Genomic DNA, 19,785 nt, shown 5'->3' on the forward strand with positions numbered 1-19,785 from the left:
AACCGTGAAAAATGTATTGAACGGACGTACGTTTACAGCTGCCGATGCAATTCCTATTCATCCGGAAAAAATTGCGAATTATTAGACGAGTGCATACGGAGCTATGATAATGTACAAGTTTTAGTTGTTTCTAAATCCAAGCTAGTTATGATGGCCTCGCAATATGTAGCTTTTAGGCACCCGGACATAGTTGCTTTAAGAGTTTAAGGAATGCCGTCAGACCAGTGATTTCCCTACACAAAATAGGGGGTGAACACCCCCCTAAAATTTTTTCACCCCCCCCCCCTAATTTTGAGGTGCGATTCCACACTGTAATTTCTAACTCAAATATAACGACTATGGCATATTTATCAGTGTAGATAAAGGGGTTCCAAACCGCAGTCTGCGGGCCAATTACGGCCCGCGTAACGATTTGAAATGGCCCGCCGAACTTGAGTGAAATAGTTTAACACTTCATGTGGTACCTTTTGAGTTTTAGATACCGTCTATCGTAACATCATTATCACAGTTAAGCAGTTTGAGCACGTTTATTTCGTAACAATTGAATCATACCGGTATCTTATGTATACGTATGGGTATTGAGATTACACACTGCAGTATTTTAGATATCAGCCCTCCATTAAGAAAGCTTAAAGATGTCACAAAACGAAAACTAGGCACTAAAAATAGACATTTTTTAGATGAATGGCTGCGTTTTAATTCATTTGTTGGAAAGAATCAAACTTCAGCGATTTGTCTTCCTTGCCAACAAAATATTTCAGTTCTGAAGGAATACAACATTATGCGCCATTATGATCAGTTGACGCGCGTATTTCAAAATTTAATTCATACAAAAGTCAAACGAACATGTTCAAAAAAATGTGAAATGTGTAACAAACAAAACAAGCCATAAGTAGCCATTCATACGATGCCATATGCTAGATGAGCAAGTAACTTCATTAGTCACTATCAGTTGCAAATTACTTGCTGAAAGCCGTGCTTGTTATTTATTTCTCTTGAATTCAACCAGCTAAATATTATAATTATTAATTTCATTACATAACAAACTGTGATGCTAGGTGTATCTAAAATCAAGCTTAGAGCCTATTTCTCAAAATTTGCTCAGGACGCTTAAGCGCGCCCAGAACCCCAGTCGTGTCGTCGCGCACTTTTCCTCGCTCCCGTTTTCTGGCCCTACAATTTTATTCTGCTGTGTATTTTGGCTCGCCGTCAATCAACTCGGGGGACCCCCCATGTACATCGTTTCTTGAATACATACCAATTTTTGAAAAATACAAATAGTTTTATCGCTGATAGCAAATTATTTACCACCCCCTAAATTTCGAAACACCCCCCCCCCCCCTAAAATGAAAAGCTGGGGAACATACTGGTTTCTATGTCATTTCAGTAACCTAGCAGTTTGCAGCTTGTGTTTTGACTCGTATTTTTTGAGATGCGTACTCATGCTGACTTATTTATTTACTTCAGTCAAACCTAATGATATGTTCTTCTCGTTTAAGTCAAATTAGCTTGCTAACGTACGCATTGACCTATTCTCATATTAAAACTGTTCTTGTAATTACTTTCAAGACATGTCACGAATATGGTGGCAGATGCATCGATTTGCCTAAAGGTTATTAATGCATTAATTGCCCACAAGGACAAACCGGGGACAAATGTCAATACAAAAAAGGTAAGTTTGGCTATTTCACAGAATTCTGTCATATTATTTAGTTGTCATATCTGAAAAAAGTATGTATCGAAAAAAATCTTTTTATTTTATTCAGATCCATGCAGTGTCAGTTGTTATGATGCAACCATGGAAGTGAGTTGTGACATGAGATTCTTAAGCTCCAAACTAAAGCAAATTCCGATTCATCTCAACATCAAAAATAACGATTGCAAATTATATAACCATGGCAGGACGGCTACCAAACAATTCTCATATAATGATTGTGGAACAAAGATGGAGGTTGGTAAAAATTGAAATAATTGTAAAATCTATAGAAGTCATATTCGTTTGCCATCGATTCTCAAAGCAGCTAGCTACCCAAGACGTGCAATAACAACCAAATGCGTTCTGTTATGTTACGACTACTTTTTTATTGTTATATATATCAAATGTGTTTAAATAAACAACATTGCCAAAACTTTTACAAGCGTAAGTATTCCATAGAAGCCATGAGTATTACAAGACAACAATATTATCACAAATGAAAGAACCGTTAAAATTAGTATTTGAAACATTATGCACAGCAATTTTGTGATTATCCCGGTGGTGATTATAGCGACCATCTCATTTTGCATGCCTGGTTGGAGAAGTTATGAATTTACACACTTGGAATAATATAGAGGTATGTAAAACGGGTAGTTGCATGCAGTTAAATATGAATACATATATCAAGCGTAGCATAAGAAAGCGTCAGTGTTTACTTAATTTGTCAGTAATATTTCCCAGCACGATTGAATCGGCAGTCGCATACAACTTTTCCATTAGTAGTCTCTGAAAAATTTCCTCGACCGTGGCAACTTGATGGCATACAGGCTTCACGTTCGTAGGTTTTACCTTTGAATCCTGTAAACGAGATAATTTTCTTATTGTTGGTCACAAAAGGTGCATCTCATCATTTATCTGCAACTATCTTACCAATTGTGTTTTTGCAGAATGGAAACGATAGCATCATTTATCGTAACACGATACTTGCTGGTTTATTTAAAGATAAAGAGAAAGAAAATAGCATCATTACTCGTCTGTCAGGATATTTTCGGGTATGTATAATAAAAATATACAGGGTGTCTCAAAAGTAAGTATACACTTTTAAATTTGGTTTACTTTTCGGGTACTCATCATAGAGCGTTCATTTTTACAGAAAAAAATAATATAGATAAGTAGTAAAATTTAGGCATTGTTTGCATTTTTATCAACCCACAGAATGACAGGGAGATTAAACTAAAAATGAGGTGCGGTTTGGCAAGAAGCTGGCATACTCAGCTCCTCTTTAACAGAGAATTTGGAATTAAATTGGCTCTGAATGTTTTCCTCAAAGCGTCCGCTCCTTGGTTTTCCGGATCTTTGTTAATCAACTACAGATCCAGTTTTTATAAATTTACGATGAATTGTTCGTTGTGTAGGAACCAAATTACTTCCAAATTCTCTGTTAAAGAGGCGCTGAGTTTGCCAGCTTCTTGCCAAACCGCAATTTTGCACCTCATTTTTGGTTTAATCTTCTTGCCATTTTGTGGGTTGATAAAAAAAATGCAAACAAAACCTAAATTTTACTACTCATCTATACTGTATTTTTTGAAGAAATGAACGCTCTATGATGAGTACCCGAAAAGTAAATCAAAATTAAAAGTGTATACTTACTTTTGAGACACCCTGTATATATATCAAATAAAAACAAGACAAAGTTTCAACTTCAATAAACTATCCCAAAGCAAAATATTTAACACAATTTCAATATTATCATATTGTTTTATTCTCCAAGTTTCACGTGGAATGCAGAGTGCCGACCTCGTTCAACTACACTTCAGATGATATCACTGATATATCACTGAGTATGAACGAGACGATGGATATTGAGAAATTGGTAAAAGGAAAAACAAAATCGTTGAAGGTCAAAGTTGAATTCAGAAAGTAGGTTATCCAAAACACCCTATACCTGTTCATGTATTGCGTCAAGGACTCAAGATATACAATAAACAAATATTCATAATAGAATCAGCAATGAACATACTTGGCCAAATAGAAATAATACAATATTGATATGCGACTTGGTTCGGTATTCATTGCTTGTTGTACCACTAATACCATTTTCATTTATTAACAGTTCCAATTGGAATTCTTTATACAGTTATATGGTCGGAGAACGTCTGTATGTTGAAGTAAGTGTCATATTATTAAAACGAACATATTACTATAAACGATATTGAAACATATACGTTGGCCATATTAACCACCCTAAAAACAGTAGTATCCCATTTAAAATGTATTTGAAATTTTCTAATGCTTCCAACTTACTTCTGTGTTCGTGGAACAAAAAGTATTATTCACATTTATTTGGTATATAGTCTCCCTTTTTCGCATCGAAGTTATCTGGGGAGAACTTCAGGAATATATAAATCGGAGTCTAAATAGGTCAAATTTAAAATAGAAAAGTTGAGCTCTAGCTATCTTTTATAAAAATCGAGATTCAGCTTGACATAACATATTTTTGTATAATAAATTTCAATACAAATTAAAGAATACTATTGTTTTTTTCATATCGATGACCTTTGATCTTTGAATTTAATTTGATGGAGAATCCGTAATGACTTTGATATTGTTTTAACAGATATGGCTAGAACGAGAAACTTCAAATGAAATATTGTCAAAATATGGATTTCTTAAACCGGTTACTTGTTATGCAACTCCTAATAAAGAAGGTTTTTGGCCCTCGATATTACATACTTGAAAACGGGCAAGTATCTTATGACATATGTTGAGCTTATTTCATTAATATTAAAAATTATGCAAAAAACAACAAAATACAAATAGAGTATTAAGATCAACTATAAATATAACCACCTAAAAAATTCTTTCACAACGGGTTTTCAGAATATGCATTTTTTGACAAAATAACACATCCATCCAACTGCTCTTCTACCTCAAATATTTGACAGTTGTACTCAAAGCTCGGCGATGTGGCGCATCGTGCTAAGCGTTACGAATACGCTCGACACCGCACCTCTGATTACCCTTTGTTCGAACCCCATGCGGGGATAATTATGTGCGACAGAATTACTGGATTCCTCGCCACCGTAGGGTGGTTCACGTAACCTCTAGTCGGTTACAGCTTCCTCCACCATCAAGTCCATGCTTCCGAAAATAAACAAGAGAGCTATGCTCAAATATATGGACATGTAGCGCCACATTTTGATTGCGTCACAGCAAAAAAAAGTAATAACCTTCGAGCGAAAAATATAATCTTTACTCACTGAAAATTTTAAAGCAGTTGGTCTAGTAATCAAAGAGAAAAGCGACTTTTTCAGAACGTGTCAAAGAACAAGGATAAGAACAAGACTAAGAACAACTTAATTGTGAAACGATCGTCCACTGACGTGCCCAATAACTGTCTACCCAATCCAACATCGACGTGAACTGGTAACCGAACGAGAGGCCGTGGTTCGCCATATTATTAGGCCGTCATATCGGCTTTACTCTCCCCCGGGATAAATATGTAAATCTTATCCTATATTGATAAGTAAAATGAAACGTAGTTTTCTATTCATTCTAAAATATTTATTTCGTCTTTCAATGAATGAGTGAACCTCTGTACCATGGCAGCAAAAAGGCTTTGACGGTTTTCTATTAAAATGACAATACGATTTCAAAACAATCTTTACATTATCATCTCAGTTGCTTGAGAGACGAGACATTTCGATACGAAATTAGGAAAACCCACAATTGGCAATCTGCTGCATATGAGCGTCAAGCATACTTTAGCTTTAAATCTTTTTCTTTTAAAGAACGATCTGGTAAAGTTAGTATACCATAGTAAAAACAAAACATAAGTAAATGTGAAATAGTCAAACTGTTTAAAAAATTATGATCATAATATGGACCATCTCAATATTACAGCTGTATTTGAACTGTAGTGCTCGATTCTGCATCAACCAAACAAGTGGAAATAAATTTGATTTTGACGGATGCGAGGATATGTGCGAGGAGAATAAAGTACTGTATAATTTTTATTTATCTTACCGGTTTTTCCGATAGTTATTTTACATAGTTACTCATCATTTATGATGAATATTTCTCTAATATCAAATGCAAAACGTTTCATTTATGAGCTCTTGAATCCGGTACACAAATAAGCTAAGCGATCCTTCAAAATCCACTAGATTAATTTATTTAAAGGCATTGTGGCAATTTATAAACGTATTTGTAGAGCAGTCATTCATGCTAGGAAATGCGGCATGAGTCGTCTAAAATTTAGTTGATTCGATTGATTTTTATTCATTTCTGAGTATATAAGGCTGAGTAATATACAAACTGATAGAACATAAATTGATACATTATCTTCTGACTCTTGAACAGCGTATAATTGGAACATTAAAAAGACCAGACCTGGTTTGTATTGGTATAAGCATGCAATACTCATTCGTGGAGTGTTCTCAGTTTGAATTGAACAACTTGAGTCATCAACGATTTGAGCATACTAATATAAATACATTTCTCTTGCTGTAATGTGTTCTTGTTGAAATGTTTTTATCATAATGTCCACGGCAATGACGACAACAACGAGAAGAGCAATAATGACAACTACAAGTGTTAACAGTGTTTTGTCAAGAAGGGCTGAGAAGGGTCAACAAAGGGCTGCTATCAATTTGGGGATATACAGTGAAGAGAAGAAATTCATTGAGCGTAGTTCTGAAAAGGTAGTTCATCTCGATGAAGAGTAAACCGAATGGAAAAAAGAAATCTGACTTCAACGATCTTCGTCCACGTATCGAACAATTGCAGCGTTATATTGTCCAATACTTTTTTTGATCAATATTTTATTATAACAATCATAAATAAATGAATAAAAAACGAGTTCTCAGTAGTTTTCATACTTTCTACTTTAAAGATGTTAGGCATTTTTGATATGAATTTAAAATACAGAATACAAAATGTTACATGCAAGCACGCGGAAACATAGGCAAACGCCTGTATGCGGGAAATGATATATTGAATACGGTGGTGGGATTCAAAAGTTCAAGAGTAGGTTCTTTTTTGTATCGAACTCACTAACAACAGGTTCCCCCATTTCCGAAAATACATGTATGTCACAACGTGAGCTCCATTAACATGAAATGCTTCCCTCACATAAATCTAATGGGCTACATAACTTTCGAAACGTCGAATATACAACTGGTCGTCAGCAGCGTTCATTACCCATTTGTTGCGCTCGTCTTATCTTTAACTTTTAGAACGGTGTCGCGTGAAACTCCTGAAACCCATCACTGGTTGAATAGGTGGATTTTTGTGCAATCACATATATAAATCGTTTATGATTATTCTAAATCGTGCAATTTTAATTGCGGCTGTGTGTTGCTGTTTTCATTAATTATTCGCATTCAAAATGACGTTGTTCATGATTCAGTCCGGGCATACTTTAGATTTTACTCCAATGAACATCAATTCAAGCTGTAATTTCAGTGTTTGGGTAAATCCACAGAAATGTATTTGGGTAAATTTCAAAAATCAGGTTACTGTTAAGGGGGCGTAACAAATAGCGCTATATTGTAGTTTTTGAATTGATAATGAATGGCGATTTTTGATTAGTCTTCGATATGCTTGTAAACACCGAGAAATAAAAAAAAAACAAGGTCAGTATACATGTCTTGAATTGATAATGAATGGCGATTTTTGATTAGTCTTCGATATGCTTGTAAACACCGAGAAATAAAAAAAAAACAAGGTCAGTATACATGTCCTAACCTATCAGTGGTATGACGAAGTTATATTGGTCAGTGAGGTACTGAACAGGAGGTTTTTAATACTGAAAAATTGTTTTCGTTAAATCCTATCCATGTCTGAAAATACATGTAGCTTATATTTAGGTATGTATAAAAGTCTATAGCATTGACAAACATCTGACTTTTTCGTCATAATAATGAGTCAAAGTAGAAGCCAAACGCGGTGAATTTTGCCTAGATAAAAGACCATACCACCTCTGGTGAAACAGGAAGCATGAATGTCGTCATAACTTGTTTCGTCACATTAATGAAAGTTGATGTGTGTTCAATGGAATGCATACATGCCTGCCAGTCATTGTGATTCATTGACGTCTGGTATATGTACTGATTGATCTCAGGGTTTTCACTTCACAGGTATCTGAAACTAAAATTAGTTCACTGATTATTGTCAAAGATATGTCGGAATAATCTGTGAGCTCCAACGATAAGCAAAGAATAAACAGAAGGGAGATAATGTTGAGAACGAATGTTTTTTATATAGATTCAGAAATCAGATAATGTCAATACATAAATAAACAGTAATGTAGGCGAACTTGTCATTTATTACCTTACTTTAATTATTTTTTCCTGTTAAAGAGCTTCTATTGGAAAAATAGCTCGTACAATGATGATTATATTTTTATTACTTAAGCTTAGAGATATTCAATTGATAATTTTGAGCACCACAGTATATAGAGTCTGAGAAGTCGTCTTAGTATAGATATTTGGTAATATAAAATACGGCACTTTCTTCGTATTTGCGTTCCGACAGAAGGGAAATATTGATTGGCAAACGCAATCTTATTGAAAAACAATATATATATATAACAAATATCTAAGTCATTTTTGTCAAAAAATACACGTAAACTGTTATCTTGTTGGTTATATATCTAAATTAAAAATCGATGCGAATTATTAACAGTAAGTGTTTTGCAGATATCTTACTGATTCTAGTTACACGAAACTATATTCAAACAAACCAGGAAACAATCGGACTGTTATATTATTAACCTCCTGTATATGAACCAACATGTTCACATTATTAGGTAAACATCCGATACATAGCCGGTTGAAGAGACTCACAACGTGGAACTGAATAGTGGCGTAATAAGTCTACAGTCCCCCGCAATGATTGCTTCTTATTATTTCCTATCGAAAAGACCAATAATATAGTAAATTCCTGTGTATGAAATAATCTGATCCATTCAAGAAGTATATTATGTTAGAAACTGCTTTATGGTGTGGATTAGTGTTTGTACATCAAGGATTCGCCACTGATATAAAATACAGTATAACAATTCTAGTCATTATAAAAGTGGATTTAGCCATGTTGCTGATATTTTTGAAATACAGAGGGCACTAATAGTACTGTGTTTCATTAAGTTATGTCTCGTTTTGTCTAACATCCGTAGACTATGATCCAACGAAAGCTTACTAATGCAATTGCTATTTCATAGAAAGAGATTGTGCTATTCCTATTTATTTTTGAAATGATTGGAATTATTTAGAGCTAGGAATGAATTTTCGGCAATTTCAATGCATTAATTTCAACCAGGTATATTTACGATATTAATTTAAAAACAATATTCCACTACTAAAATAATATTTACGTTGGCATTGGCACGTATTATGAATATATATATATTATTTTCGAATTCTACGCACCATATGTGTTTAGAGGTCGTTCTGAAATGGCCACTGAATTAATCTATGGCTTAAAGGCGATGCGTTTTCACATCATTATGTTATATAAATTAGCTTGTATTATATTGTTTTCTTTGTCTGCTATTGATTCGGAATCTGCATGTAACAAAACGTGCGTTGAGTGACGTGACAGTCTGAGTCATTTTCAGTATAGCTATAGTCTGTATCGATGTACGGTATGTTTTGATGGCACAGTTAGGATCGATCAAGAGATATTATATGGCATAAGCAACCATGTGGCATATTGAAGGTTGCCAAAACTAAATGTCATATGTAAACAGACACAGGGTAAATTACGCTAAAGTTGAATCATTATTCATTCAATATTCAAGTAGCTGAATGCAGAAATAGATTTATGAAAGTAAATTTTGTCGTATTAAAAAGTTTTTTTGTATAGTGTACAGTACACATACTAACACTAGAGTTGCTATAGATGGCCAGAGAAAATACAAAAATTTGTAAGAATTCCAGATTTACTCACGGGTGTTATTTACTATTGAATGGGGGTAACTTTTACGGTTCTGTCTTATATTATGATTACGGATGTAGAAAGCCCCGGCCACTAATAAAAAAAATTGTGAGATTCGAGAAAAACAACCCCGCTACGGTTTAAAAAAGAATCAGTAATTAACCAATTAAGGTTAAAAAAGTTAAATGATTTGAAAACTTGAATTTGCAGCGCAATCTGTATTCCTTATCCTAACCCTAACTGGATAATTACTATTTTCTTTGCGTTTTGAGCGGTGGCGAGAGTTTTTTTTTTTGACGGGAGCTCTCTGCAAAATATCCGTAATTACTAAGTCACTTAACGTAACGATTCCACAGCTTCCCGATACGGAATACATACTTCACTCAACGCGTAATAATCAAGTTTTTCCGCATGAGTTTAAAAGACTGTGAATCATATCGGAAATTAAAGGGAAATTGCTAACCAATGTAGAAGTTGAATAAATTAATCTTATCGTGTCTATCTAGCACTTTCAATTATCATCTCATCGACGTTTTGTTGTGCTTCATAACAATAAGCGCCGAGGTGACTGTGAAACATACCGCAACATTATAAGCAATGCAGACGCTGTCAACAGTATAAAAACGTACTTCCTTTATGAAACTCACTTTATCGCAGGTGTTTATTAAGTAAAGAACGCATGCTATTTTTGCAGCACAGTTTATCACATGCTGTCAAATTCAAGCAAAATATTGACAAACAACCTTTGAATTCAATGGCACACTACTATCAACAGTCTATAAGAGCAGTTAACCTACAATTGTTTATTCCAAAACAGCAGAAAAGGGAAATTCATTTGCTTAAATTGATTTGAATTACATTAGATTGTTAATCAATACGATCCATTCGTTCTTTGGCTTGATACCAGTACTGGCTACTCTTGATTGCCATTTCCGGTAAACGTTGTAGAAGTTCGTAGATGATGAAACCATCAAAACAAATAGGATTTTTCACACTAAAGTACGGAACGAATACGATCCTGGCAACTCAACAATAAACCCTTACGTACGGAGATCTTCATGTAAAATCAGCGGTGATTGAAGATTAGTAAAATACTTAAAACAGCTAAATATTATGTATCATTTTATCATTTAAATTGATGATGAATTTATGTATCCGTGGGTATATATCTGGTATTTGTTTGTAATAAGCCAGCGTCGTAAATTTGATTCTTTGTGTATAGCTCTCATGTGCTGCAAAATGCATTGGTAGGTAGCACACCGCTGTATCTAATGACATTTGATTTGCCATGCATTTCATTAGATATAAATTACACCTTGATGAAAAAAACAACCATTACTTTATTCAATATGGGATATTGCTGCGTATAGCAAAAAACAGATGCAGCAACCCGATAAATATTGGTTTGAAATATTTCCGTTTTTACCAATTGTTTGTGGAAAATTGATTTTTATTAAATCACTGTAAAACAGCAGGATAGTATATATATATATATTGCATGTCTCTGTGAGTTGTGGAAATCTGTTAGAACACGCTGAAGTGCTGACTCTATGTGCTGCCGCTATTTCACTACTCAGCATTTTCCTTTTCAAGCACGGACGCAACTGCCAATGACTTTAGAATTTCATGTGATATATGGTACTTTCATTGTATTAAATCACATGAATCTTGATTTTCTTAATTGAATACAAGCTACATTGCGAGTTGGTTGACTCCATAAGTTGCAGATAGATTATAGTCTCATTATACTTAAAACGTGTATCAGAATAGGAAATAGTGGGAGATAATTTATGAAGATTTTAAAGGTAAGTTCTCTCATCAAAGTGAAATATTGCTATAAACAGACATAGTTTTTCTAGATGGTAATCAAGGTTTCAAGCCCTATTTAATCTTTTTGTCTCAAATATCAAAGTAATTTCATTCGAACAAACTTTAAATAAAACTATTTTGTTCTATTCGGAGTTTAAAATACTGAAAATTGTACATAAAAAAATTTATGTTTTGATATTATATTGCGTAATAATATGATGATCTATATGATAATATGACTCTTGACCAGAGAAATGAAAAAAAAATAAGGAAGATAAATAGAAGTAATTGTTGAGCATTAATATTATGAGGCTAGAGTCAAAAAAGATGAAGACTAGCTTTAAGTTGTAAATTTGGAGAAGGTTTGTCCCCCAATCACCAATTTTTTCTATGACAACTTTTGTTGCGTAAGAACTTTGATTCTTGTGCCAGGCTCCAGTGTAAATTAGTTCATAGTAGATGCATCTGACATCTGTACGCTGATTCACGGTTTTGCATCGTTTCGAAAGTTGAATGAACTAATTAAAACATTAACATTCGTTTCCTGATGTGCCATTTACCTCAGTACTCATTTGCATTGATATATTCTAAAAATTAATAACTATGTAGGCTACTTGCTTCTCATTTTCAATGGCATGGTTTAATTGGCTTGCATAACCTATTGCTGCGCCATATTTTTAGGTATTGGCCCTTAATTTTTAGGTATTGAAATGAGCATGAAATTCTTGACCTGTGACCAATATTAAGCCCGATATCACATAAAAGTGCATGAAATGTTACTGATAATTTATTATAATATAATTATTCCGTCTTGAGTGGCGTGACCTTACCTTTGCATTGAAATTTTTGTTACCTTAAAAGTAGCATTCAATAATAGTCATTTCATTCTATTCTGTTTTGACGTGTTTCTCTACCGTTGATTTTCAAAAATGAATGCCTATATTTTGGAAACAAAATTTCATGCATTTTAGAGATAGGATGAATAGCATTGAAAACATTATTTTGTAACAGAATCATAATGTATATATTCATAGTTCGATTTTTGTCTAAATACATGGATTTATGACATTTTCAAAAACTGTCATGGCGGAACATATTCGCAGCGTGACGTTTGTTTTTAGAACAATCTTTCCAAAGAAAAAGCTGGAAAGGATCAGCATTGAATTGCCATTAAGTTTGCTTCTCTATAGCATAGAGCAGGCTCGTTTTCACGAAATTCAAGCCCGCAATTTCGATTTTAGAAAAGTTATTTAACATAATAGAATCAAAAATTAATTTATTCTTTAATTTATCTGAAAGAAGGTAGGCAAATTTAATCTTTGGTTTGATCTTTACTCGACGAGGCGCATGTTAAAGCAAGGGGAAGAAGATCTGTGGCATCATTACCTCAGGTGATATGGGATACGAAGCGAATGGATATAGAAAAAGTGTTGATAAAAATACTCCAATAAAAATGAACGGACGAATAAATTCTGGTGAAGTTCCACGTTCGAAAGTTGTTATAGTCGGTGATGGAGGAAGTGGGAAAACGTCTTTACTAATTGTTTTCACGCAGGGAGAGTTTCCAGAGGTTTGTCTAATAATTAATATACTAAACGTAATAAACTAACTTTAAATCCTTTGTATAATTTACCTGACTTGAGGTATTCGACAACATAGAGATATATGTGGCTTCGTGATCATTGTATTGTATGTCGTAAACATCAAAGTGATAGATACAAACGTAAAAGTTAGCTTTTAAATAGCTTTTTGAAACTGAGTACATTATTTTCGAATCCTTATATAATTTACAATTCTTGTTCACATAGAGAAGAGAGAAGATAATAGGATGGCTTAACTATATTCAAACCACGGGCCCTCGTCTAATAAACTGAAATATATGGATTTAAATGTAGTTTAATATAAATGTAATCGTATTCATGGGCTTGGAATATGATGCACCCTTTAATGATTATGACGTTTGTAAATTTGTCAATGTTATAAGTTTTTGCTAAACCTGTGACGTATGAATTGTATCAAAATTTGTCATGCTTTGGCAGCATTATTTGAAAACTAATTATGCATTTTTAATGGAATAAAATATGACAAATCAGCAATTAGCTCGTTTTTTCTTCCTTTTTGTTGCATGAATATTTTCATTTAAAATAGTGGAAATATAAAAGTAATCTAAATGATGGTAACGATTTTGTCGATAGATCATGGACCTTGTTTAAACTGCGGCACTCCAATGATTGTTCGTGCCAGGTCGTGATAAAATAAATACTTTTACAAAATATTCAAAAAGTTTAACCGTGTTGATCCAATTCTTTAATAAAAAATTAATAGAAGCCCATAGATTGACATTTTAAAATACTCTTATGCAAGTAAATTTGCTTATTCATACGTTAAATGGAGCTTTGATTCATTAAAATTTGACTCGTACATTTTGATATTTTTCGTATAAAATATAATATATTCAATTTTCAAATCTATTACAAACAATTTTTAACTCATTCAAGAGTCATTTTAACCATTGAAATACAACAGTGCTTTGTTTTACAAAGTTTCTGTTGGTAATTCAAGCTGGTTGACATTTTCTTGTTAAAAATATTTCTTTTAATGTACCTTTATCTGTTTCTGTGAACATTCATTTTCTCATCGTCTGGAAAAATGTCACATCTTTTACTATTGATCACTGTTAACCTATTCGAGCACACCTCTGTTAATCAATATAAAACAAATACTGTTGAATACATCAAATATCTGCAGTGTGTTGATCACGCAAATGACGTTATTTATAGTCCAGCCTGTGGACAGTTTAATTTCCAAATAACTAATTTCGTGCCAGTCATGTTGTGCAATTCTTTGGCGGCCCTGAAGACTATGGACGAATGGATGCTTAGTTTGAGAAACTTTCAGATAACTATAATCGAATATATATAATTATTTTTCAAATCGCTTATAGCATTTCAGAAAAACTCTACACAAATTATTAATGATATTATACCGCTTAAAATTTTTGGTGTACAAACAAGGGAAAATTTAAAAATCAAAAACGAAAAAAAAAATTAATTATGTATTGATCATCCGGCCAATATTCTGGCATAAATCCTACTGCTCGGGAGTCTTTCCGGTTCATCCACTATTACAAATAATTAGCATTTAACAGAACCGCAAACATCCGGAGCTTTGTTCTAGAAACACTAAATTTCAGAACACTCAACTGTTCAAAGTATTTATTTTATTGATATTCTTGAATTCATCTATTGTAAGTGATTTTTCCAATCAACACGTGATCAAATATAGCAGTAGCCGTTTAAAACATTTCGAATTTTTTTCAAAATACATAACAAAACAGACAAGTACAAAATTTATTAATGATGTAATTTCTGGCAGGATGCGCAAGTAATTGATTCAGGAATTTTAAATGTATAAACGATTGATGATTCATTTCATGGCATAGCACGGGATCATTTGTTAATGAAACGACGTGCATATATTATGTCTGCAATCTTAACATTGAATTCACGTAAACATTTTGTATTAATTCGTACCATATCGTTGCAATGTCCATTAGAACCCCTAGCCTTTGAATGCTGAGTAAACTAAACAAAGTTATCTTAAATCGCCATTTGGAAGACGCGAAATGATTCGTAAAACTAGTTCAACTAAATGTACTCGACCAACGAATTTTGAATTGAATATATCAGTATTTACATTTAAAAAGTATTTAAATTCTGTATTGAAATATCGTATTTTACAGGAATACGTACCGACGGTTTTTGAGAACTACACAGCAGAAACAAAAGTCGAAGATCAACGAGTGCATTTACTACTATGGGATACAGCAGGTATAAACATTTTTGATTTATCACGAGACAGTTTTGTAAATGTTGTTATTTAGATATATTCTTGATATACCGTTTAGACTAAAAAAATACTCAATCCCCACGGCATGTTTGTGATCATGTTATAATCTTAGGGGGTTTCAATCTTACGCATTTGCTATGACTTGTTAACATTTACTATTCTATGAGTTCAATTCATACACGAATATTTAGCAAAACAAGTGTACGTGAAAACTCTTTAAGAAAAATTCTATAAATATATTTCACAGGCCAAGAAGACTACGATCGTCTGCGACCTCTTTCATATGACCGTGCTGACGTAATCATAATGTGTTATGACGTTATGAGCATTTCAAGTTTTGAAAATATTTCTATTCGATGGGCTCCAGAAATACGTCATTTTTGTCCTGGCGTTCCCGCAATTCTCGTAGGTTGTAAGACAGACTTAAGACGTGACGTAGATTTGGAGCAGAGCTTAAAACAACAGGGCAGAGAAATCATAACGACTGAAAAAGTAAGACTGTTTATGAAAGTTTTCTTTTCGATATAAAAAAAATGATTTGAAGGTTCGTGTTAATACTTCTCGTAAGTCACTCAATTTTTTGCTTTTATAAATTGTTTGTCTCGGTTTCATGATAAAGATGGCAAACACATCATGGATTCAATTTTATCTTTTTTTTTCATTCTACTCCAGGGGCAAAAGCTTGCAAAAGATATCGGAGTTAATAACTTTCTGGAATGTTCAGCAAAAACGACAGACAATGTCGATAACGTTTTTCGAGTTGTGTCAAGACTTGCGGTCGGACTTGACACGAACAATAACTCTGGGAAATCTCCTGTTCTATTCAATAATTGCTCCAATTGTAATATATTATGAAGATGCGGGAAGATCAGATGCGATGTAGCGTACTTGCTACAAAACATGCCTATAATTACCGTTCACACTTAAGCCGGGCTTCGAAATATTTAGGGTCTGGATTGAACTGAATTGTAAAAGCTTTTAAAGCAGAATCAATATGTATGCCAAGATGCCAAGAAATGAAACAAACCCTAAAATAAATAATTCTGAAAATAATGAGCTGTATAGAAGGGGAGAGCAAATTAAAGCAACGACACCTAACAGAATATATTTATCCATTCATATAGAAAATTAAATTGAAAAACAATTAGATTTTTCACGGCCCTTCGATATCTGTTGCGTTAGTACCAGCCGCATTCTTATTGCGATGGACAATAAAACCATTGTTACAAGCTATAATAATAAAAAAAAGATATAATTGAAGTCGAAATACTTTGCTGCTGTAACGACTGAATGTTCTTATCGCGTTTTAGGAAATTTGACATCACACTTTTCCATCTAGTACACTGTTGAAAAGTCGTGAAAAAAATAATTAAACACGAGTTTTCTTATCAATAAGTACTGGTCGTTTGGCTAAAATCCACCTGCTTCTCTCTATTCAAGTATAACGCTTAATATATTTGGTAAAAGTGACCAGTGTCATTTACCCGTGACCAGTGATACTTACTGATAAATGACATCATATTCAATTATTTTTTGCAGCGCACTAGAACTGAATTTCGCAATTGTATTGATTTTGTCTATTTTCAGTTTTATATAAGTTCTTAGGAAAACGGTTTCGATTTCTAACACGACTGTTTAATTGATCTTGAGTCTAAATGCTTAACGTTCATACGAGCTGTTGATTGCAATTTCTCATAGGCTGTATATGTATATAAAACTCTTCAGGTACACACGTATATATTGATCAGTTGTACTGATTGTGTCAGTGTCGGGATACAAAGACAGACTGATGCTCGCACAATTGCTTGCTGATGAAGTTTCTTACTTCAAATAATAAATTCGTTTCTATTTAAGTAGTACAATGTACCATGAGTTGGATATTAAATCTTAATACAATATTAAACAATAGTCGACCCTTGTAATTGAATATAAATATGTCTGCAATCTCGTGTTTTGTGCATTCATCGAAATTATTCTGCAATATTTTTTAAGACTCGCATTACATTCACATAACCAGGGACGAATAAATGAAAAACTGTATAGTTTTATACGATCCTGTATTTAAATCTTATACTCAGTTGGTTGGTTAGTTGTGTGAACATGCTTATGATAATTTGCAACTGCTATATTTTGGAGATTTTCTCAGTTCATTCAGTGATTTATAACATTTTTTAACAGAAAAATCACGTTTTAAATAGCTGAGCGACTAAGTCCCACGACTATATTGGAATATCAAACAGACTGTCCAATTTATCAAATTTGAAAACACAGTTCACAGATATTTTGATCGAATATAAATTCTTGGCAGTAAATAAAATCTGTTTAGATCGGTAGTGAATTTAAAACACGTGTCCATTTGATAACGCGGCTAACGGTTCAACTAGAAAAAAGTTTATTAAAATCAATGTTTTAATATTTGAAAATTACAATATTTTGATTGAAAATTTGGCCGTAAAAAGTACAAATCCGTTTTGTATTGGTTTTTATTCTGCTTTTTCTCTCTTCCATGCATTCTAACTACTATTGTATTTATAAATGGCAGTCTGCAATTTATTTTGAGTTCTATTTCTTCTATTTATGTTTCAAATAAACTATCATTACAATAACGCCATGCGATTTTTACGTTGTGGCTCATATTGTAATGTCACTGCTAACGAGCTTTTAATTTTTTGTTCTATTTATATATTAGTAATAATTAATTGTCATTCTTCACAATACTTTTTTAGTTTATTATAGGGTCACCATATTTGAAAATGCAAAATTCCGGACAGTGAATGACTATTTTCATGACCTCGTAGTAAAAAATATGCATACGGCACGAAATAAAAATGTTCTGTATTATCAGTGTGCACAATACGATTGCAGATGCAGTAAAATTCCAGATTCCGGGATTTTAAGCATTTTTTTTAAATTCTTCCCGTACGCAAAATTTAACCCTAAATTCCGGACATGTCCGGAATTTTCCGGACGGTATGGCAACCCTAGTTTATTACTTATCGATTTTAATCGGTAAGTATGTTGATAGGTATTTGTCTGTCTGTTTGTCTGTTAGATGCACGCAATATCTCACGAAAGCTAGATTGAATCTGCTCCAAATTTTGCATGTTCATTCATCATATGTCGTACCAGAAGCCTATTGATAAATTATGTCGTATAATTAGCGAGTTATTAATTAATTAGTGATGAGACACAAGGTGTCACTATGGAGTAAGAACCTAATTATAATGTATGTGCCCATTTTATCTTAGTAGATTTTCAAAGCGTCTATGCTGTCGGTTATGACGCGAATATGACAAAAACTAAACCGAAAGCCTTCAGTCCCAGTTTGGGACAAATCATATACTTGTTTTGGTCAACAAAGTCCGAAATATCTCTACAAATTTATTACAAAAAACAGCTGGGTGTTGTATAGAAAATTAACTAGAAGAATAGGTGAAAACATGTAGCAGCCCAACTGTGATGAGATTTCATACAAAGTTGACAATATGGTATAACTGGCAAACAGAGCAGATGATGTTTTTTACATAGCAATCACGAAGAACTTTGCTCAACAATGGTGATATACTTTGAAAATAGAAAAGGTTGTAGGCCTATTATTTCATTACCTTTGAAAGCAATGAACAGTTCTTAACAAAAAGAAGCAAAAAAAAACATTTGTCACAGTTGAAGTGAATCACAGAAAACTGTGGACGTTATCAGAGCTGTGACACCCTATGATCCATGGCTCTTTCTAAAAAGTACAACTTTTACAGTGAAAATACAAAAACAATGCGGGACTCCCGAAGTATGCGAACCAAGATGGCGGACATCTGAATGTAATATGTGTACTAGGTTAGGGTTAGGCCATAATTTTATGTATAAATACTACGGGAGGCTCTTGGCTAGTCTTCGAACTGATAATAGGACTAAAATAAGGAAAATTGGAAAAAAATTATCGCCTAACCCATGTTACGTTCCGATGTCCGCCATCTTGGTTCGCATACTTCGGGAGCACCAACAATGCATAGGTAGCGTGGGACCCTTGCAGATGTTGATACAGGCCGAGGGTGAAACAGGAAAACTATTCTCACGATCATTACCACGTCAATAAAATATGTAGCTGAAATCTTAAGTGGAAAATACAATTTATTGAAAGTACCTTTGTAAAGCATGGATTGAATCTTTATTGAATAAAATAAGCAAGATTTAATTTTCATTGATCCGAATCCATTTTTCTATTAAGATACGAATTATTGGCCCGAAAACCTCCAATTTATCACTCATACAATCAAAAAGGCAAAATAATATAACAGCATAACTCGAGTACATTTTACTTACCTGAATATTGTGCTGAATGTACCGTTATTCAGAAGACATACCGTTAGCTAAAATGCAAATGGCGCAACTAGTTGAGGTTGTGCTGGCTTCCCGCGCAATAATTGACGACACCAAGTGATTATCTGTAAGATCAACCCTGTAGCAATACAAATGCTCCAATGGGCCTGGCGTAAAAA

The 19,785-nt window shown here is 33.5% G+C and overlaps 2 protein-coding genes across 3 annotated transcripts; both read left to right on the forward strand.

Moving 5' to 3' along the window:
* The first annotated feature begins 1,572 nt into the window (after positions 1-1,572).
* Positions 1,573-4,619, forward strand: LOC120342818 (uncharacterized). 2 transcript variants are annotated; one of them, XM_078111356.1, is made up of 6 exons: positions 1,573-1,672; positions 1,767-1,951; positions 2,644-2,748; positions 3,468-3,616; positions 3,810-3,864; positions 4,314-4,619. In XM_078111356.1, exons 2-6 carry the CDS (start codon positions 1,799-1,801, stop codon positions 4,431-4,433), a joined length of 582 nt encoding a protein of 193 aa, XP_077967482.1. In that variant the 5' UTR covers positions 1,573-1,672; positions 1,767-1,798; the 3' UTR covers positions 4,434-4,619. The 2 variants fall into 2 exon arrangements, with proteins under 2 accessions (XP_077967482.1, XP_077967483.1); XM_078111357.1 differs by having other exon boundaries at positions 1,767-2,333; positions 4,314-4,613.
* Positions 4,620-12,717: 8,098 nt separating this feature from the next.
* LOC120342814 (ras-like GTP-binding protein RHO) lies at positions 12,718-17,946 on the forward strand. Its single transcript, XM_039411800.2, has 4 exons — positions 12,718-13,013; positions 15,186-15,273; positions 15,540-15,784; positions 15,965-17,946. The coding sequence occupies exons 1-4, from the start codon at positions 12,840-12,842 to the stop codon at positions 16,145-16,147; spliced, it is 690 nt and encodes a 229-aa protein (XP_039267734.1). The 5' UTR covers positions 12,718-12,839; the 3' UTR covers positions 16,148-17,946.
* Positions 17,947-19,785: the final 1,839 nt, after the last annotated feature.

This window comes from Styela clava, chromosome 3 (genome assembly GCF_964204865.1).
Source record: "Styela clava chromosome 3, kaStyClav1.hap1.2, whole genome shotgun sequence".
Classification (NCBI taxonomy): Eukaryota; Metazoa; Chordata; class Ascidiacea; order Stolidobranchia; family Styelidae; genus Styela; species Styela clava.